This window comes from Monodon monoceros, unplaced genomic scaffold (assembly GCF_005190385.1).
Source record: "Monodon monoceros isolate NGI ecotype Baffin Bay Population unplaced genomic scaffold, NGI_Narwhal_1 Super_Scaffold_19, whole genome shotgun sequence".
Lineage (NCBI taxonomy): Eukaryota > Metazoa > Chordata > Mammalia > Artiodactyla > Monodontidae > Monodon > Monodon monoceros.
The window spans coordinates 66,815,517-66,838,300 of NW_021703775.1; the positions used below are offsets into that span (position 1 = coordinate 66,815,517).

The 22,784-nt window shown below is 39.8% G+C and overlaps 2 protein-coding genes across 6 annotated transcripts in view; one reads left to right on the forward strand and one right to left on the reverse strand.

Moving 5' to 3' along the window:
* Positions 1–22,784, reverse strand: part of BABAM2 (BRISC and BRCA1 A complex member 2) — a 475,326-nt gene that overhangs the window by 441,700 nt on the left and 10,842 nt on the right. For all 4 annotated transcript variants that reach the window (XM_029231734.1, XM_029231733.1, XM_029231732.1 and 1 more), the window contains exon 4: positions 687–765. The gene's annotated coding sequence lies outside the window, so the exon portion shown is untranslated. The remainder of the gene's footprint in view (positions 1–686; positions 766–22,784) is intronic.
* RBKS (ribokinase) overlaps positions 1–22,784 on the forward strand; it is a 74,057-nt gene that overhangs the window by 6,130 nt on the left and 45,143 nt on the right. The window contains exons 1-5 of one of the 2 annotated variants that reach the window (XM_029231729.1): positions 10,298–10,676; positions 10,824–10,956; positions 17,064–17,127; positions 18,277–18,339; positions 21,909–22,073. In XM_029231729.1, coding sequence (XP_029087562.1) covers positions 10,657–10,676; positions 10,824–10,956; positions 17,064–17,127; positions 18,277–18,339; positions 21,909–22,073 — 445 coding nt within the window. In that variant the 5' untranslated portion in view covers positions 10,298–10,656. Of the gene's footprint in view, positions 1–10,297; positions 10,677–10,823; positions 10,957–17,063; positions 17,128–18,276; positions 18,340–21,908; positions 22,074–22,784 lie in introns of those variants that run through there. The other variant, XM_029231728.1, reaches the window with a different exon arrangement.

Consider the following 22,784-nt stretch of genomic DNA (forward strand, 5'->3'; position numbering starts at 1 on the left):
TGTACCTAGAAAAGGTTACATGTGTTTGACATATTACGGTACCCTCTAACCTGCCTTCCACCAGAAGCTTCTTGACTTGTCAAATTTAGAACAGAAAAGTCTCTTTGCAGTCACTTTTTCAGGAAAGTAAAAGCCAGAGGAATGTTGGTCCAAGAAGTATCGTGCGTTCCCAATAGTAGAGGAATATAATATCATCCTTCAGTATTCTTTCTGCTCCTTAAATTGGTCTTCAAAGTTGCTTATCAGTTACCAGTCAATCTTTAAATTAATGTTTCATTAAACATGTTTCTGTCAACTGAATTCCCTAAATTCAAATGAAATCATTCATGGGAAATTTGCTAATTTTGGTCCCTTCAAAGAAAATATATGTTAAAAGGTAAATTACGTATGACAAAGAAAGAGCACCTATTGTTTGGTATTACTAAGCAGTCCCTTTGGCAATCCATTACTTGGCCAGCTCCTCGTACCCTAGTATCTGCATTCTAGGGAGAGCAAGGTGAAGTGGGCTTTTGTGATGAACGTTGCTCCAGTATTTTGATTACTTGTACGTAATGCTGAAATACTGAGAGTGTGCTAAGTGCTAGGGATACTGCAATTAGTATAACATGGTCATTGCTCTTGAGGAATTTATAGTCCAAAGAAGGCAGACACAAAGATAGATCATTGTAGTATGGTGTGCTAAGTACCTGCAGGTTCTGTGGAAGAACAGGGGAAAGTTCCTGGATAAGATGCCTCCTGAGCCAAGTCTTGAAAAATAAGCAGGTGCTAATCCAGGGGAAAAAAAAGAAGAAGAATTAGACCTAGAGGGCATTATGCTAAGTGGAATAAGTCAGACAAATACCGTTTGAGATCACTTATATGTGGGATCTTAAAAAAAATGTATTTAATTTAAAAACTAAGCTCATAGATACAAAGAACAGATGGGTGGTTGCCAGAGGTAGGGGTGGGGGTGAGTGAAACGGGTAGGGGACCAAAAGGAACAAACTCCCAGTTATAAAATAAATAGGTGACAGGGATGTAATGTACAACAGCGTGACTATAGTTAACAATACAGTATTGATAAGAGAGTAGATTTTTAAAGTTTTCATTTAAAAAAATTGAGAGAAAGTTGATTGTCAAAGAAAGTAGCACAGAATGATTTAAAGACCATGGCAGTGGAATCCTAAGTCCAGAATTCAGATTTAGGCTCATCTACCTAACAGCTGTGTACATTTTGATAAGCCATTACTTTTTTGAGTTCTCACTTCCTTCCTAAGACAGAAATGATGATAATGCCTATCCTGACCCGTCTTACAAATGTATTGTGAAGCTCAAATACAATATAATCAGTTCTTGATTATTCGTGATGATGGGAATGTGAAAGAAGCATGAGCACTAAAAACCAAACATAGTAGGTAAATTAACGTTTTTAATAACTGATTCCAGAATACATTATTTTTGTGTGCTGATTTAGCCTTCTGATCATATTTTGCTTACAATAAAATTAATTCCATTTATATTTCTTTTACCTACACCAGCGGATGGCAGGAAGAACTAGCCTAGAGATAATTACAATGTGGTGACAGGAGTCATTTTGAATTTTAAAATTTACTATAATTAATTGGCAAAATAGAAAATAAAATCTTGGTTTATAGTTATTTGACACTGTCATACTTTGCTTGTCTTCTTCAATGAATTAAAACATTTTTCATCAGGAACTTTGATAAATGTCTCAGCAATTCTTTCTGCTCCTTTTTTTCTGCATCCTGATTGTCCCACATACCTTTATGCCATCCTATAGTTGTCCAGTCCCCACTCGCTAATCCCCCATACACATACATATATGTATTTCTCCTGCCCTCTCCTCTTGCACCTTGTAGTTCCAAAATTAGCTCATTCAGCACCTCCCTATCCAAGCTTTTATCCTTTCTCCAGGACTTTTCTCAGCTGGGAGTAAGGAGGTATATATATATATATATATATATATATATATATATATATATATATATATGTATAATTATTCAAAAAGATTAGTTGACATTAGATGGTGTTTTAGTTTTTATATTTTTAATACTTTGACCTGTATGCCTCTGGTACCTTGGAAGACTGAAGAGAGATGTGAGCCTGTTTTGTCCCTGTTATTCTGACCACATTTGTTTAATAACCATTCTACTTGGGCTACAGTCATACATAGCACTTTTGCCCTGCTCTCACCTCATTGTATGATTTTTTGTTTTTTAATGCGGAGCCGTATGCTTTTTTGCTCTTTTTTTTTTTTTTTTTTTTTTTTTATGGGGGGCCTTTTTTTTTTTTTCTTTTTTTTTTTTTTTTTTTGGTTGTGCTGGGTCTTAGTTGCAGCAGGCAGGCTCCTTAGTTGTGGCAGGTGGGCACCTTAGTTGCAGCTCGCCAGCTCCTTAGTTGTGGCATGTGAACCCTTAGTTACGGCATGCATGTGGGATCTAGTTCCCTGACCAGGGATAGAACCTGGGCCCCCTACATTGGGAGCATGGAGTCTTAACCACTGTGCCACCAAGGAAGTCCCTGTATGATTTATTATGTATGTGGGATTCTGTCATCCCAACTAAGTGTCTTTTAAGGTGTAGAACATTCATTCAAAAATATTTACTTCTGACCATATTAGAATAACTAGTGTAAGACTTACCTTCCCACCATAAACAACCAGAAAATGGGACAAAACATATGAAGCAACTGTTTCTGATATTGGACAACAGTAGTGTTATCCAGAAGAGAAAGGAAACAAACAAGGTAAGTCCTGGAGGCACGTTACTGACCATCGCACAGAGAGGAGGAACTCAAGGGAAGCATGGCAGCATCAGTGAGTTGAGAAAACTGAGTTCGTAACTTAGGAAGACTACGGTGGCTAGGATTTATGGGAACATATACTGGAAGAGAAGGAGCTAATCAGGGGAAGGTCCAGAAATCTGCAAAGGAGTCCCCTTGAGTCTGTTGCTAAATGCTAAATGGACATACATAGAAACTCCACAAAGCTGGGCAACTACTGGAGAGCTCTAAGCTGAACATGTCCCAGAAATTGTACAGGAATGGGAGGTGTTGAGTTCTGTCCAGCCAGAGACATTGTTGAACCCCTGGAGCATTCAGTGAAGATCCAAGAAGGATCACAATTTAGTTAGAAGGGGTAAACTTGCCCTAAAGTAAAGGTACTCTAAACTCACTGTAACAACTCTCAAAAACATTCCTCAAAGGATCAAACAGATCCACAAATTAACTGCCTGAAAAAGTTCAACCCTTTGGAAAAATACAATAGAATTAAGACACCCGATGTAACATTTGCAATGTTTCGCATTAAATCAAAAGTCATTAGACGTGCAAAGAATCAAGAAAATGTTATCCATAACCGAGGGAAAAAAAAGTCAAAACCAACACAGAAATGACAGGGATGATGGAATTCACAGAAAGGAATTTTAGAAGAGCCCTTGTAAATATGCTCAGTGGTTTAAAGAAGAACTTGAACATAATGAGGAGAAAAGTGGAAGACGTATAAAAGAACCAAATAGAGATTTAAGAAATGAAAGGTACAGTATTTGAAATGAAAAATTCATTCGATGGGCTTATCAGCAGAGTAGACATTAGAGAAGAAAGGATCACTGTACTTGAAGACAGTGAATAGAGATTATCTAAATTGAAGCGTAGAGGAAAAAATTGACTGAGCAAAATGCACAGAGCCTCTGTGATATGAGACAAGCAGTCTATCATGTGTAAATGGAATCTAAGAAGAAAAAAAGAGTGGGAGAGGCACAAAAACTATTTGAAGAAACAATGGCTGAATTTCTTTCAAATGTTATGAAAAATATAAACACATAGATCTAAGAATTTCAATGAACCCCAAGTAGGATAAACATAATGTAAACCATAGCAAAGCACACTGTAATCAAATTCCTGCAAACCAATTAGAAACTCTTAAAAGCAACCAGAGGGAAAAATACATATTACATAAGGGGAGAAAAGATTGACTGCAGACTTCTTATTAGAAACAATGCAATCCAGAAAAAAATGAAATCTTTAAAGTACTGGAAAAATAAACTGTCAACATAAAATTCTATATCCTTCAAATATGTTGGGGAAATAAAGACAGGAAAACAATAGCCAAGAGAATTTATTACTAGAAACTTGCACTACAATAAATAAACCCTAGATCAGTCACTTATAAAAAATAGAAAAAAAGAGGTGGAGTTAATAACACATCAATAGTGAAGAAGAAATGGAATACAATTAATCCAAAAGAAGCTAGGGCAAGAGGAAAGAAATAAGTGAGTGTTGTAACGTTGGGCAATGATATTGCTATGAAGAAAATTGTTGGGATGCGATGCTCCATGAATGTTTTCACATTTGTGCATGATCATGACTTCCTGAGAAAGAAGGTTGGCACTTGGATTAAAGAATGTTTGAACAGCAAACAAACTGTACAAGTCAGAGGTCTCTGGAGAGATATAGAGACTTTTTCTTTGGATACATTTATTTACATTCTAGGGACTGTAAACCTAAAGACCTCCCCCTCCTTTCCCCTAAGCGGATTTGTTTACATTACAGAGCAAAAGTCAGTAGGTCATATTCTTCTCCCCTCCCTCCCTCCCTCTCTCTGCCCCACCCCACCCGAGAGGGGAGGAAGAGCAGCAGCTGTGTCAGCTGTCCTACATCAACTCCCAAAATTCATGATTTAAAGGTTTCTCTCATCATGTCACCCCACAGGGGATTGGGACATGGAGAACTAACACAATTAAGAGTAATCAAAAGGCTGGATCTGATCCAAAATCCTAGTGTTATTTGTCAGAATGAATGAATGAATACAAAAATTCAATTAGGAAGGGGGTATCTCACCTGTAAGGTGGTCTGGTAAGGCCTCTCCAAGGAGGTAACATTTGAACAGAGATGTGAATGAAAAGCCATGTAAGACCACAACGTGGGAGAAAAGCATAACATGCTTGGCTTTACTGGCTCTCCCAATGCCTAGCACACTTTCTCACACATAAGCAAAATTTAAATAAATAAAGGTCAAGTATATGACACTCTGAAAGGCTGGCCACTTCTGACTAGAGTATTGTTTATCTATTCTATAAATTCAAGAGTAGCTGCATCTTCAGACAAAATGACGTTTTAACCACAGGCTTGTTAGCTAGACAAAGATATGAGTTAGAAATCAAAATCAGTTAAGAACCAGCTAAAGCATAATTCATGTTTCATTTCCTTAAATAAATCATACGTGTATATATGCAAATTTAGGGTTAGGCACCGCAAAATGAAGTTTTAGCTGCAAGGCTAAGTTCTTTTTACAGAGGTAGAAATAGGTATCACTAGCTTGGTTTGGGAATTACCCCATGCTTGTAAATGTGACATACACAAATGCTGGGAAGAATAGACATGGTTGAAAAATACAGGCAGTAGGAATAATAAATGAGCATAATGAATGTTAACTGGGTGATCACTAATGGTACAATCCCCTGTTAACAGGGGTGTACAGTGTCAGAAGCTTACAGCCAGAAGAGGAAAGGATGGAATTCAAAAGCCAAAAAGCAGCATATTCCTTGACTTTTGGCTGGAGCCAGTATCAGTGTAACCTCTTTGGTCAAAACGCTTCTTATCCCTGTTTCACCAGGTCATTCCTTCCTTTGACATGAATCATCTCTGAGAATCTGTAACAGGCACATCATTGTCAAGAAGTTAAAAGCAATTGATAAGTTGTTCTGGTAACACCTGTCAGTGAAATAACTCAGAGTACAAAACCCAGGCATTTAAGGAGTTGACAAGTATTATTAAACCTGTTTTGCAAGAGAAGAAGCTGGTTCAAAGAGGGAAAAGCTGTCAAAGGTAATGCAGTCTGTAAGTGGCTCAGGCCTCCTTCCTCATACAACCAAACTCTAACTGCATGACCTCTCATGGCCCAGAAGACTGGGAGGCCACCTGAACATTTATCAGTGCTTCCTTCTGTCCAACTTTAAAATATCATGACATTTTAAAGTTACGAATTTGTTATAAATTCAAATATATTTCTTATGACTGGTTTTGTCCTTCATTCAGAAATTTACACTATTTAAAAATTTTAAATGGTAGCAACAGTATATTTCTACCAGTACTGCTTCCCCTTTTTTTTTTTTCCTTTGAGCACTTAATTGGTCTGTCTTTGACACCCTACTAAGAGCTCATGTTTGAATTGGGAAGAATTATGATGATGCTTTCATACAGCGGATAGTGCTTTGTGCAGGTCCTGTCCTCAACCTGACCTTAATTTCATGATTTTAATAAAGAAAAAAAGATAGAAAAACCTAATTCAAAGTAAATTAGGATCTATAATTCAGAAATGCTTCTGCCCGTTTGTAACTAATGTTCCAGTTGCTCTCCACTTCACTTTCCACTCTTTAGTTCATTCACTTTTAAAAAATAATAAATCAGCAATAAACTGTCTTTCAACAGAAAGCAGGGCAATAAGACAAAGGCTTGAGTGCACATCCTCTGTGCTGGACTGTAATCCAGGGAGCGAGAGTGAGGGCCAGGGAAAGTGAAGCCGGGAAGCTGAAGAGCTTATACCAAGATACTTGATGTGTTTAACAGGTTGCTCTGTCCTGCAGAACAGCCAGAAACAGAAACAGAAATCTTGGAGTGGGGAGAGGATGGCCCTGGGCAAGGCTCTATTAGGCTGCACCTGCAAGAAGCCAGCCGGAGGCAACTGGCGGCTAGAAAAAGATGCGGCGAGGCCAGATGAATCTGAAGTAGTAACAAGTGGCTTCCCATAAAACACAAAGATATTCTTGTTGAATATAGTAGGTCCCCTACATACGAAACTTCAAGTTGTGAACTTTCCGAGATGCGAACGTGCGTTCCATCAACGTCAGGCATGGGTTAAATTGCAGCTTACCCTCCGTCTCCTATTGCTGATGATCCTACCATCTCCCACCTCCTCTCCCTCCTCCAGTCAGTAACTCTTCTTGCCTGTTCACTCAGTGCCAGCCCCTGTATGCCAGCTGTTGTACTGTACTACCATACTTTTCAAGGTACTGTACTGTAAGATTAAAATGTTTTATTTTTTGTGTTTGCTCATTTTTTATGTATTATTTGTATGAAAAGTATTGTAAACCTATTATTACAGTACAGTACTATATAGCCGATTGTGTTAGTTGGGTACCTAAGCTAACTTTGTTGGACTTAACGAACAAATTGGACTTACGAATGCGTTCTCGGAATGGAACTCGTTCGTAAGTAGGGGACTTACTGTACTTCCGTGCACTTTTGCCCCCCACTCCCATCCTTCTCATGGGTATCTGTCATTAACATTTCATTTCCTATGCATTTATATATCATATGAGAACATGTATCTTTTTCCTTTTAAGAAACATGAATCAGGGCTTCCCTGGTGGTGCAGTGGTTGAGAGTCCGCCTGCCGATGCAGGGGACACGGGTTCGTGCCCCGGTCCAGGAAGATCCCACATGCCGTGGAGCGGCTGGGCCCGTGAGCCATGGCCGCTGGGCCTGCGTGTCCGGCGCCTGTGCCCTACAACAGGAGAGGCCACAACAGTGAGAGGCCCGCGTACCGCAAAAAAAAAAAAAGAAACATGAATCAGGTCATACTAATCTTATTCTGTGACATATTTTTTTCACTCATGTGTTATTAGCATCACGGTTAGGTTTTATCTCATTGTCAGCAAGCTTATTTTGCCCTTAGGAGGTTCATTGGAAAACACTGATTTAACATTTGTTGAATTAATGTGTGAATGAAGGAATGATAGTATGAGTTCTAGTTACAGTTCTTGCTTATAGAAAGGAATGCTGCCAGTATTGGGAATGCAGCGGGCAAGGTCTTGTAAAACATGGAATTTTTATTGCCAGACAATTGAACAGTCATCCCAGCCTCTTCTTCCTCATTCGTCAACACCTCCACATCTTCAATTCAGAGGAAAGAACGGATGCCATACAGGGGAGACATGGAAAGGAGATGTAGGGGTAGAAAAATAATCTTCCCTCTACCTTTCTAAGTTCTTGGCTGAGACCCCTGTAATGAAAAACAAATTAATAAGAGAAAAACAAACAAATTTATTAATGTATCCCTCAGGTATACACGGGAGATACCCAGGGAAAAAATGAATCCCCAAGGTGACTTAGAATTCGTGATTAAATAACATCTCAATAGGGAAGGGGGAGGGGAGTGTAGGTCTCTTAGGGGAGAGTGAATGATTTTTAGGTCAGATGAATGGCCCCTTAGAAGAATAGATGGGAGTTGTGACAGTCTGTGACAGTGTCTGTCTAGGCGTGGTATTGACTTCTAGTCTCTCCTGTGACAAGAGTCCATCCTCTCTGGTTGATGAAACTCCCAGGAAGGGGATTTATGGCAGTTGAGTTCCTTTGGGAGGATCTGTCCGTAGGCAGATAAGGGGAGTTCAGAGAAAGCCTCTCCCTGCATTTGCTGTTTTTCACGTGCCTACAGTCAAGATAATCAATATACCAAAGCAGCATATTTTGCAGTAGCACGTCCTTCTCCAGTCATATTTTGGAGTAGCATATTCTGCTACCTCAGAGATAACAGGAGACTCTTACAAAGGTTCATTCAGTCAGCAAATGGGGATAAGATGGTGCAGACATTGGTCCCTATCATCATGCAGGGCAAGGCGACAACTGAGGGAGGAAGGAAACAAGAATAGGACAAAGATGTAGAAGGAAAAGAAAATAGTAGTGTTCCAAAGGAGTGAGGAATTTCAGTGATGGCTAAATTAGTATAGTGCTTGTGTTAATATAAGTTGTTTAGAAATGAGTTTAAATCCCAGCCATCTGCTCCCACATCAAACACATACACGCAGTACCCCTGATTTCACTCCTCCCCCACATACACGTACATCCCAGTAATAATCTGGTGATATTTTCATGGCACAGTTGATAATAAAAAATACACTTAATTCAAACCAGTGAGTTATGACCCAGATCTAAGTATAAATATAGTAGAAGTCATAAGTTTCTTTAGTGACAGTCTTACTAATTATTTTGGCCTGTTTTTAGCCACATTGGATATTTTTTCTTTTTAAGGTTGCTATGAATGTTGTTTGCAGCAGCATCAATAAGCCAAGAATTCATATAGTTACTCAATCACACAGATTACTCATCATTGCCTGTTCATAACAGAATCCTAAAATGTTTAAGATTTCTGATGCAAATCAAAATCTCATCATCACTTGTCATTGCTAAATTAAATGACAGGATAATAACATTACATTAAAACCATTTTTCTCTTGATTGAGTACCTTTTTCAGAAGTGAACCTTGTAGATGTATATTTTTTTCATCAGTACTATAAATGCATTTAGAATCCAAGATAAAAATAGAATTGAAAAGGGGAGGAGTAGAGTGGGATGTTTTCAAATTATTGATGAGTCTCTTTTGAATCTCAAATAACCATATTTGACAGGGCACTGCTAGGGAATGGAGTAGTTTTGGCCCAATTTATTGAGACTTTTAGAAATACATAAAGGAGGTTCATAGGTCAAACTTCGTTTTTATTGACACGATCATGTGTTCTTGGCATCAGTCATATGTCATTCCATTGCAGACAGGCTGTTTTCAGTTAGATCACAGCCTAGGTGGGAAGTGAATGTAAATTTCTAATCTGCTAAAACAGAGTAGGTTCTCAGTTGAGTTATTGTGAACTTCTCTCTTGGTCTTTCTTTCCTGTCTAAAGCTAATTAACCTTTGGGGCACACCTGCCATCTCTCCATTGGCTCCGTCTGGCCCTTGGCCCTCTTTGTGGCCAGTCAACCAGTCCTCATGCCACTTGAGCCGATCTTCTCCACTGCCCCTATACCCAGAGCTCCTTTTCCATTTAAAGTCATCTGTTCTTCAAAGATTTTGTTTCCTCGCATCTTCCACCTTCAGTGTTATGAAAATCATATCCTGGAGCAAGTCTTTTACGCTTTTTGCCTCGTTTAATATTATCAGTAGAGAGTAACGTCAGTAAAAATCCTTAGCACTTGGAGAAGTCAGTGAAGGTATAGACTGAAACAGGATTGGCTATGAGTTGACAATAATTGAATCTGGGTGATGGGTACATGGGGATAGGGTAAGTCAATATAACATTTCCTCTAGTTTTATATGTTTGGAATTTTCCATAGTAAAAATTTTAAACTAAACTTAGATCTTTAGAATGCTTTTATATATATATATATATATATATGCTCTTTTTGAGTCAGTGCATGAATTGGGTGGTATACAGGATGGACTAGGACCAAAACCTAATCCTGCCATCTAAATACCCCACCCCCACCCCACCCCCAAGGAAACAAATAAGATTCTTTAGTGCCCGGCATTGCAACTTCCCTCTTCTCCTTAGGTCCTGAACAGGACTACCAGAATCCTGGCACACTTCCTGCTTCTTGTAAATGACCAGATAAACCTGTACAGAAATGCACAATAACTTGGTCCCATTTATTAAGTCCCACCGTGAATAAAGTTCTGTGCTGGGCATTGGGAAGGGGGAATATGAAGTTATTTCCCTCCAAAAGTTCCCCAGGATGGAAAACAGAGGCACCCGTGAACAACCCTGATGCAGTACAGACTCTAAGAGCCGTCATGTGAAGTAGAGCTACAGCAGTATGACTGTGGGGCAGTGGGGGAGAGAAGAGTTTTGTCAAGCAGACGCGTTCTTGACAGTGATGCGAACTACTGAATGTTATCTTCAAGGAAAAGGTAACCTTTCCTGCTTCTGCTTGCAGTTCTGGCTGCTAAGACTAGAGCTCCATCAGTAAACTTCCCTCTGTCTTCTGAAGAGCTTAAATTGATTGCAGTTTCCAATGTGCTTTTTTTTTTTCTCCTTCTCTTTTAAAATTATGATAGCCTTACTTCTCGTCTGCCAAAAACTGGTGAAACCATCCATGGTCATAAGTTTTTTATTGGCTTTGGAGGGAAAGGTGCCAACCAGTGTGTCCAAGCAGCTAGGCTTGGAGCAAAGACATCTATGGTGTGCAAGGTAAGTGTAAAGTATGGTGGAGAGGGTTCTAGAGGCGAGAACCCGGTTTAAGACATGAGCTCATTTTTTTTAACGATTTTAAAGTGAACAATTTAGTGGCATTTAGTACATTCACAGTGTTGTACAACCACCATTTCTATCTAGTTCCAGAACATTTCCATCATTCCAAAGTAAAAACTCCTTGCCCATTAAGCAGTTTCTCCCCATTCCCCCCTCCCCTCAGCCCCTGGCAACCACCAATCTGCCTTCTGTCTCTACGGATTTATCTATTCTGGATATTTCCTATAAATGGAATTATATGATATGTGACATTTTGTGCCTGGCTTCTTTCACTTAGCATAATGTTTTCAAAGGTTCATCTACCTTATAGCATGTATTAGTACTTTATTCCTTTTGTGGCTGAATAATATTCCATTGTATATACCACAATTTCTTTATCCATTTATGTGCTGATGGGCTGTTCCCACCTTTTGGCTGTTGTGAACAGTGCTGCTATAAACAAGTACATGTACATGCATGTTTCAGTATCTGTATGAGTCTTTGAGAGGTTCGTGGTTTTTTTATTTATTTTTATTTATTTTTGGCTGTATTGGGTCTTCATCGCTGCACGCAGGCTTTCTCTACTTGGCAGCGAGCGGGGGCTACTCTTCGTTGCGGTGCACAGGCTTCTCATTGCGGTGGCTTCACTTGTTGCGGTGCACAGGCTCTAGGCACGCGGGCTTCAGCAGTTGTGGCTCGCGGGCTCTAGAGCACAGGCTCAGTAGTTGTGGTGCACGGGCTTAGTTGCTCCACGGCATGTGGGATATTCCCAGACTAGGGATTGAACCCGTGTCCCCTGCATTGGCAGGCAGATCCTTAACCACTGCACCACCAGGGAAGCCCAGGTTCGTTGTTTTTAAAGATTTAAATAGGAGAGAGCAATCTTCCTCGTCCTTCATATTAGTTTCTACCTCACTGAATCCTCTGGGAAGTAGCAGTCCTCAAATAACTTAATGCTGCATTCCCTGAATTTAATGAGTTTATAACTGGAGTGTAAGAAGTGAGGGGAATTAGCCTACTCCAGTGGTTTTCTGTGGTCCAGCTTCTAAACAACAGCATAAATCATCCTGTTTTTAGCAGGTTTCACTCCAGTAACACAGCTCTTGGAAACTTGGTCTAATAACTGATGATTTACTCATCTCTAAGCTATTTTCTTCTAATGCTGTATCTTGGATCAGAAAGGAATCTGGGGGACTTCCCTGGTGGTGCAGTGGTTAAGAATCCACCTGCCAATGCAGGAGACACAGGTTCTGTCCCTGGTCCGGGAAGATCCCACATGCCGTGGAGCGACAAAGCCCGTGCACCACAACTGCTGAGCCCACACACCATAGAGCCCGTGAGCCGCAACTACTGAGCCCGCATGCCTTCTGTTCCTTTCACATCCATTCCCATGGTTTCCTGATTCATTTCCCAAGTTCAGTTTCACAATTCAAATATTTCTATTTTGCATTTTGGGAAATGTTCGAGTAAGGAGGCTGGTTAAACAAAGGTGCTATTTGTTTTATTCTGGTCTGTGTATGATGGTTATGTGAGCACCTGTACAATTTTGAAAGTTCTTTATATCTACTGTGACTGATTTAGTTGTCTGTTGTTTAGCCCCACAGTGGAATTTAGCCTGGGTGTCTGTACAGAAAGGACATGGAAACATGGCTTCAGCTAAAACCTATACAAGGTTACTTTGCTTAGATACCCTGGGACCTTTAGACATGGATTTATTTAAGCTTAAACAGATTGCATCATATTCTTAGACTTCTTAAAAAGAAAAAATATCTTTTATAATAAGAGTTATTGTTATCCATTAATCATAATATTTCATTCAATTATGAAGTATATTTTTATTTAGCAAATTAGCCGAATTGCCTTATAGCAGGTTTCTTAAAGATAACAAATTCCAAGTAGAAAACCAAAATCATGAGATTACTCAAGCTAAAAATGAACAGATGGAGCAAAAGAAAAACAGGTAGAAAATTTTCTTAGCAGCCTTAACTTACTACTGCCCTGCAACAAGCTCAGATTCAAGCTCTGATGGAGGAGCACTGGCACAGGCACAACATCCGATACTGAGCTAAGGGGAAATATTTGTCAGGACGTTGTGATGAAGGCTATTAAGCAAGAATCCATCGAGATGCGTACAGTGACACGTGTAATGAAACACTTCAAGTACTTAAGAGTTGTGTAGTCAGTACTCAACTGAGTCACGGGCCAAGGCCACAGTCTGAGGATCATAGGGAGCCCCACCCTCCCTATCCCACCCCACTAGGTGGTCACAAAGCACCGAGCTCATCTCCCTGTGCTATGCGGCTGCTTCCCACTAGCTATCTGTTTTACATTTGGTAGTGTATATATGTCAGTGCTACTCTCTCACTTCGTAAAGGACTTTTTAAATAGGACTCAGATCTCCATTGCTTTTTGTCCCTGTTTCAATACAATAAATATTGTAAGCCTGGGCATAGATATGCTCCCAGTTGGCTATATTGTTCTTATGAAAGGAATAAGATACATGGTTATATATATATGTACATATATATGTGTGTGTATGTGTGTATGCATATATATATATATATATATATTTTTTTTTTTTTGGCCACACCAGGCAGCTTGTGGGATCTTAGTTCCCCAACCAGAGATCAAACCCACACCCTCGGCAGTGAAAGCATGGAGTCCTAACCACTGTACCACCAGGGAATTCTCAAGATACGTGGTTATATTAAACAGCATTATTTACACCAAACCATTAATGGAGCTGTTATGTTTTTACTAAAATAATAATAGTAATACAGTCTCATTTTTAAAATAATGCACCGACCTGCTTGCTTCCATGATCAGTTGCTTTTCTGTTGAAGATAGGCAGCAACAGGAAGAATCAGAAGTGTCTGGGAGAACTGGATGGGCAGGAAAGTAGTTTATAAGACTGACTCCAAGCAGCAGTAGCCCTGCCCCTACCCCAAGAGAAGCAGCCATAGTAGCAGCAGCACAGCCATGATGGTGATGATGACGACACCAAGTCATATTACTTAATCCTTTAAAGTTTTAAATGTCCTTTCATGCATATTATTTTATTTTACCCTCGCAGCAACCTGGCTGGGTCCTTCCAGATAAGGAAACTGAAGCCTGTAGACGGTTAAAGTGGCTTGCCCCAGATCACACAGCTAATGTGAAGGGACCTCTGACTTCCATGACACAAATGAAAATATTGTCTTCCTATTCTTAGGCTTTTTTCACTACTTTTACTTTGTAATGTGTCACTACAACCTCCATGCGAAGTTAATGGAGCTGGAGTCAACTTCTTCTAATCCTCAACAGTGTTGCTATTTTTCCATTTATTTTTGACAGGAGAATACCAAAGAAGGCAAAAACAAAGCATTTTATTCCACTTCTCATGCAGAACTTAGAAGGCCAGCCAACAGATTTGCCAGGAAATCACTATTAGAATAAATCTGGAACCATCACAATCACTGAGGGATGTAGCCAATCAGGTAATTCTCTGGGCAGGAAGAAGACAGGCAGCTACTGCAGCCTCTAAAATACAGCTGCAGCAAGCCTGCAAAAGCTTCCACAGCCTGAGCATGAAATCCCTTCCTAATTAGGCCTCCGATGCACACGATATTCCACCCGGTGTTATAGCTGTGTCTCCACGTCTTATTTTCCCTCCAATATCATCAGTTTCTTGAGGGCAAAACTCCATGTTTTGGTTTCTTCCTCCCCTCCAACAATTCTTCCGAACCCTGGCACTTCCTAATATTTGTAATATCAGCACCATTTATCAAGCCTGCCCTTGGTATTCACCTTAAACAGATTTTGCCTGTATAAAACTGATACGGAAGGGTAGAGAAGTTCCTTTGCTCTAATTTGTATCAGGCTCCACATGCCTAGGGATGGCCTTTCTTAATTCCTACAGCATTCTTATAATGATACTTTCCCAACTATACAACACTTTTGATTACCCATGGGAGAGAGTTAAATAATGTAAATAAATTTTTTTTTTTTAAAGATGAGATAACAAAGATTTTGTTTTCTGGTGTGAGTTTTTGACCTAAGAAACAGGATGCCTTGGCTCTTACCTGGTAGAAAATGGCCAGCCTTCCATAAAGGAAACCTTTAGTCGATGACCTCCTTCTACCAGGGGACTCTCCCCACAGCAACCCTCTGTACTTCACTGTAGAGACAGAAATTCTGCTAATAACAACTTATATATTATTTGAGATTATTGCCTAATCAGCATTTCCACCAGAAAAGGAGCAGAGGGAAAAGTGTTCCTTGAGGAAGAAGGCGTCAGAGGTGGCATTTAAGTCAGAGGTCAGCAAACTGTGTCCCATGGGGCAAATCTTGGTCACCATGTACTTTTGCAAGTAAAGTTTTATTGGAACACAGCCATACCCATTTGCTTACAGATTGTCTTTGGCTGTTTTCACACTACAATAGCAGAGCTGAATAGGTGCAGGAGAGACCATCTGGCCTGCAATGTCTAAATCATTACTACCTATCTGGCCCTTGACAGAAAAAATTTTCTGACCCTTAACCTAGACAGTCTAAAAGCTTACCAGGAAATGTTATCATCACTCATTGAGGTTCTTGATCAAGTTAACCTCTAGGTTTCTTTCTGTTGATATGTCCAAAGAGGAGCAGAATATACCAGGAGTGCTGACACCTAGATAGAGACGTTATCCACTGACCAAGCACTCATCTGCAGGACAGAAAAATAGAAGTATAGTTCAGGTGTGGCAAGCCTAAAAGCCTCTGGGGCCAAACAGGTAGCATACATTGCAGTAGGCCAGGTGGGGGCTACGGTGAACTAGAGAGCATGTGCTCACTAATGAGATAGGTTCAGCTCTGTTGTCTTGCAAGAATGTAGGCCTGGTGTTTACCAGGACCTCTAAATTTTCAGGACTTCCCAGAAACGTGTTTGTTTTTGTGGAGTCTCCTGATATTTAAATGGTGACAAGCTGGTTAAAAGTAAAAATAGGAGGAGATCCACACAAAAACCTGCACATGGATATTTATAGCAGCTTAATTCACAATTGCCAAAACTTGGAAGCAACCAAGATGTCCTTCAGTGGGTGAATGGGGAAATAAACGGTACATCCATGCCATGGAATATCACTCAGCACTAAAAAGAAATGAGTAATCAGGCCACAAAAAGACATGGAGGAACCTCAGATGCATATTACTAAGTGAAAGAAGCCATTCTGAAAAGGCTACATGGTGTATGATTCCAATTATATGGCATTCTGGAAAAGACAAAACTATGGAGACAGTGAAAAGATCAGAAGTTCCTAGGGGCTAAGAGGAGGGAGGGATGAATAGGCAGAGCACGGAGGATTTTTAGGGCAGTGAAGCTACTCTGTATGAGACTATAATGGTGAATACATGTCTATACGTTTGCCAAAGCCCAAAGAATGTACAGTCCCAGAATGGACCCAGATGTAAGTATGGAGTTTGTGTGATAATGATGTGTCAATATAGATTCATTGATTGTAAAAAATGTGAAACCCTAATCATGTTGTCTGTGAATGGAAGAGTCCAAAGGAAAAATCGAAGTATCATTACCAGAATGGATGCTAGGATGCAAAACAACAGAATTCCACTACACCAACTTACCCAAGTTAGCAAGGACTTTTTAAATTCCCTCCTCTTTGCCCCATGTCAGGGTCAGTGGAGAAGATAAGAAGATTCTAAAACACCAGGCAGGTCATTACAAAGATGCCTTCATTTATACTGAAGTATGAACAGCTGACATTCTTCATAAATATTGAGGATTGTTGATGGTGGACAGCTCTGTCTCAATGGCAATTTCCATATGAAAAGATCAAAATGAGAGTGAAGCTACAGAACTTGTGACAGTCATTAAATGTTTCACGTTTTAGGCAGGATACAAATGGAACATTTAATATATAACAATTATTTGGGCTGAAATCAAGTATAGCATCTTACATTAAGAGGATTAATTAGTTAATGTTTACAAAGTACCATGCAGATATGCCCTTTTAAAATGCTAAGTATTCTAAAAACTACATTGTAGCATTTTACTAAATGTAAAAAATCTAATGTTCATCATTTCTTTGGTACAGGTTGGCAAAGATTCCTTTGGCAATGATTATATAGAAAACTTGAAACAGAATGATATTTCTACAGGTAAAATTTCATCTTTCTTAAAGTTAGTTTTTATAACTTTCTTCTGGAATCTGGTTACAAGTTGAAATTACAATAGAATTATTAGATCCTCCCCTGGTGGCCAGAGAATTTTTATGCACAGCTTTGTCTAGTCTTGCTTAAATATCCTTTGGTTAATTCTTTCATGTACGTTTCTCCAGACAGGAATAAAATGATAGGAGGTTACAAGCATTCATCTCATAGAAATGTTTCAAAAGTTGGGCTTCCCTGGTGGCACAGTGGTTGAGAGTCTGCCTGCCGATGCAGGGGACATGGGTTCATGCCCCGGTCCGGGAAGATCCCACATGCCGCGGAGCGGCTAGGCCCGTGAGCCATGGCCGCTGAGCCTGCACGTCCGGAGCCTGTGCTCCGCAACGGGAGAGGCCACAACAGTGAAAGGCCCGCGTACCGCAAAAAAAAAAAAAAAAGTAGGTGACAAGAGAAAACAGGTGCTGCATTCACAAAAGATATCTTAAGAAAAGTCATTGAATGTCATAGCTGGAAATGATCTTAGAAACCACTGATGCTGATACCATCATTTCACAAAAGAGAAAACTGAAGGCCAGATTGGTTCTGAATTTGTCCAAGAGCACACAGTTAGCTAGAGCCAGAGCCAGGACTGGAGTGCAGGTCTTTGGCTCCAGTCCAAGGCTCTTTGCTGCTGCCAAAGGCTGCCTGATCAACATTTCCATTTACACGCCAGACCATAGTTCTTAATGAGATGCGAAGCTTATGAAAATGAAGAAAATCAAACAATCTCATTTTATGAGTTTGACCTTTAGTCTTTCATCTCAAGTCTGTCATTTCTTTCACTGAAGAAAAGAAATATGGCGGTCTAGAAAAATGCATATGTGTACAACTGTGAATAATCTGAAGGCATTGGAAGCGGGGGTGGTTTGCTGGGTTGCCACTAATGTAGAAAAAAGGCGCAGCTAAGTGTGAAGACTTGTATTTTTCTCATTGTATAGGTGATGGGTATAAATTAGCACTAATTACTTATTTCTTTTTTATCATTCCAGATGGTTAAAGGTTAAAAAGTTTTTCCAAGGATTAGTGGTGCATTGAAATTGTTAAAATAGATTATCCTTGCCAGGCTGTACATACGTGACTGTGATTTCCTTTTTCTTTTAGAATTTACATATCAGACTAAAGATGCTGCGACAGGAACTGCTTCTATAATTGTCAGTAATGAAGGTATGTGTTTCACATATTGGAGTATCATTTCCAGAACTAGAGCAGAAGCATCAATTTTTACCCTATTCCTATGGATCTCTTACCATAACCACCACTCCAAGTTTTAATGTATGGTCTTTCCAATCTAAATATATATGTTGCCCTTTACTTATACTTCCCTAGTTGATCATTCAAATACAGAATTGTCCATCCAATACATATGAAGTGGTATAGTTGCCTCAAAATTATACTTATATTCTGTAGCATCCCATTACCCTTCATGTGAACCCAGAATTGATATTTCTCTCTAAAGTAGTTAAGTATTCATCTGTCATTTCAGTTACACTAAGTAAATAAATGTAAATAGATAGGTGCAAAAGAAAGTTGATGAATCATATTTATAGAATATTTACTGAGCAAATGGCAGCAACCAATTACTTCTAACTTATTGTTAGTGTTCAATTTTGTCTGCTCTTTAAACAGCAACCAAATCTCAAAAGTCTATATATACAGCTATGCCTGTCACGAGGCCTTGCAATAGTTGAAACATTTGTCTTTTAAAAACAGAAACTTCCAGGATTTCACTGGTGGCACAGTGGTTAAGAATCCACCTGCCAATGCAGGGGACACAGGTTCGTTCCCTGGTCCGGGAAGATCCCACATGCCGCTGAGCAACTAAGCCCGTGCGCCACAACTGCTGAGCCCGCATGCCACAACTACTGAATCCCACGCACCTAGAGCCCATGCTCTGCAGCAAGAGAAGCCACCACGATGAGAAGCCCATGCACCACAACGAAGAGTAGCCCCCACTCACTGCAACTAGAGAAACCGCGCGCACAGCAACAAAGACCCAACACAGCCAAAAATAAATAAATTTATCGGGGGGAAAAAAACAGTAACTTCCCTTTACCCTCAAGTAAACTTTGCATAATTGCTGCCAACTATTTTAAGTATAAAAACACCTACATAAGATTTTTTTTCTTTTTCTTTTTCTTTTTTTGCGGTACGCGGGCCTCTCACTGCTGTGGCCTCTCCTGCCACGGAGCACAGGCTCCGGACGCGCAGGCTCAGCGGCCATGACTCACGGGCCCAGCCGCTCCGCGGCACGCGGGATCCTCCCGGACCGGGGCACGAACCCGTGTCCCCTGACTCCCAACCACTGCACCACCAGGGAAGCCCTACATAAGATTTTTTAAAATTAGAATTAACATTCAGAAGGACCAAGCATTTCATGGAGCACCTAGGACAGAAGAACCTACTGCATTGTGAGAAGTCACGAGTGCGTTGTTTTAAATTAGGATTTCTCACAATATGTCTTTTATTTATAATGCAGTTTCACAAAATCATTTATCATGAAGTTATGGTATTTTTAGTTCTACTTTAGTGATCTCAAAGTTGCAATAACAACCCCCCAAAAAATATATTCCACTTAAAGACAGTAGACAAAAGATTTCATTCTAACAACAGTCTGTGTCCATTATTTTAAGCTACATTTAAGTAATTATTGCTGCTAACAGCAGCTCATTCCCTGTCTTAAACCTCTTTTTTGTGTTCTAGGGATATCGAGTTCTGTTTCTTTCTTATCTGTGTAACAAAATACTGCATTTTCCGTGCAAAGATATTTAATATTGTGTATGGGGTGCCTGTTATGGTAGACTCTGTCTGGTTTATAGTGTATGGTAATGCCCTCGAGAGTATAGATTGTAGTAGAAGAGCTAACACAAATACCCAGAGAGGCAACAATCAGCATCTTTAAATGAAGGGATGAGTAGCAGTTTTGACAAGTTTAATTTGAGGCATGAACAAGCTCGCCATATGGCAGTGTCCACCAGACAAATTTCGTCTTGGGCTTTGTCACTCATCAGCCAAGGCCAGGCCAGAAATGTCTATTCAGGAGTCAGCAACACAGAGCAGCAGTTGACTGTAGCAGAGAGAATGAGGTCACTGAAGGAGAAAGGCGAGGAGGTATGCTGTCTTTCAGTGTGCGGGTACTTTGAATTTTTCCAGTACTGAGATAGGGTTTATGCTGAACCATCCCCACTTTATTAAGTCCTCCTTGGCCAACAGACACATCTGTGGTAAGATGATAGGCCAGCATGTGTTCTGCGGTCAGAGGTAATTTTAGGTCACGTCTATACAAGATCAGCACAAGCAGCCTAGAGCACAGAAAAGACTGATGCAACTCATCCCCCTAGGTCAGGCTGTCCTATAGGATATAATGCAAGCCACGTCCATAATTTTACATTTTCCATTAGCCACATTTTAAAAAGTAAAAAGGAACTGGTAAAATTAATCTTAATATATTCACTTAACTCAATATATCCAAAATATTGTCCTTTCAACGTGTAATCAAAATGTTCTTTAAAATTAATGAGGGACTTCCCTGGTGGTGCAGTGCTTAAGAATCCGCCCACCAATGTAGGGGACACGGGTTCGAGCCCTGGTCCAGGAAGATCCCACATGCCGCAGAGCAACTAAGCCTGTGCGCTACAACTACTGAGCCTGCGCTCTAGAGCCCGCAAGCCACAACTACTAAAGCCTGCTCGCCACAACTACTGAAGCCCGCGCACCTAGAGCCCGTGCTCCACAGCAAGAGAAGCCACTGCAATGAGAAGCCCACACACCGCAACAAAGAGTAGCCCCCACTCACCGCAACTAGAGAAAGCCCACGCGCAGCAACGAAGACCCAATGCAACCAAAAATAACTTAATTAATAAATTTAAATAAATAAAATTAATAAGATATTTTACCTTCTTTTCTTACAACTTAGTCTTTGAAATCTGCCATGTATTGTACGATTGAAGTACATTGCAGTCTAGACAAGCCACATTTCAAGTGCTCGGTCACCACATGTGGCTTGTGCTCATGACTACCGTATTGGACAGCACAGCTCCTGAGAGTTCACCTGACAGAGAAAATGCACCACCACGCCTCCCTCACTTGTGTGGGATTGTAGAGAGTGGGTCCAAGTGATAAGCATACAAGATTCCTTAGTCCTGCTTCTGTTTGATCTAGTACAGTATAGGCCAAATATCACTCTCTCCCTGCCTTAAGTTATCTCATATAGTTTTTCATGTTTGATATCATAAAATGTGTTTTGATTTACAAAATCACTTTTCTGAATACCCTGGGGTACACACATGAACTGACTGCATGTTAAAGAGCATGAGTTTTTAGCATTAAGCAAGCTGATTCCTATTTATACTCATCATTATGACCTCTGTCATTTAGGATTCAGAATCTTTACCACATATATTGTACCAGCCATTTCCCATAAGAGAAAATTTTTAAGTATGTTATATATAATTCATCAGCTAATATTCTTTGTAAATATATAAGAATATTGATAAGGGAAATCTTTTGTTTTAGATTTTTTCTCAAGGTGATCAGAATAACGTGATACCTACAGAGATGTAAAGGAAGATCCATTAGGAATATGAAATTTAACCTGAATGGCTTAGAAATGCTAGAATTAATACTTACAACACATTTTATATATAATGACTTTCTAAGGGTGATTTTAACATTGCAGGATGTCGTTGCTTGGTTTTGCTTGATTTTTAATATAAACATGTAGAAATTCTTTATAGGCCAGAATATCATCGTTATAGTGGCTGGAGCAAATTTACTTTTGAATCCTGAAGACCTGAGGGAAGCAGCCAGTGCCATTAGCAGAGCCAAAGTAATGATCTGCCAGCTAGAAGTAACTCCAGCAGCTTCTTTGGAAGCCCTGAGAATAGCCCACAGCAGTGGAGGTAATTCTACACATTTGTCCTTCTTTCTGTAAAAGCTCTTATCACGGTCTTAGTGAAAGTTAACCTTTCAAGTTAAGCAAAGCCATACTTTTTCTGCAGTAAAATATTCTTTCTCCCATCTGTGAGATTCACTGTCTTCCTGTAGTTCTCGATAATGTTAGAAAACCTTAAAAATAGTGAAAAAATAACATGAGTAGCATTTCTGATATTTTGAAATACAAATCTCCAATCTAGTTAGCAGAAATAATTCAGGTAGTAACTAGAATCTCTGAAGCAGCCCATTGTCCAAGATACACTCTAAGTAGTAGAATGAGTTCCATTCTGACAAGCAGAGGTTAAGCTGCAGGTCATGTATAATCACTGCCCAGGTACATTTGGATAAATATCTCAAGGAACTGAAGATTTGTTCTTTCTCCTTTTTGTAAAACTTTATTGTCTTTTCTATAAACAACAAAAGATTATTTATATGTAATATTTTCTTTGTTGTCGGTGTCCTTTAAGCAGCTTTTTGTTTTGTTTGATCTTTGACTTTGGAAATTTTCAAACACACAAAAGCAGGCAGAATTGTATAAGGAAACCCATCACCCAGCTTCAACAGTCATCGACTCGTGGCTAATCTTGATTCATCTGTTCTCCCACCCACTCCCCTTCTCTCAACCCCAGCACATAACCAACTTTTTAAAACTCCAGATAGTTTCTTTCTGTTTGCTT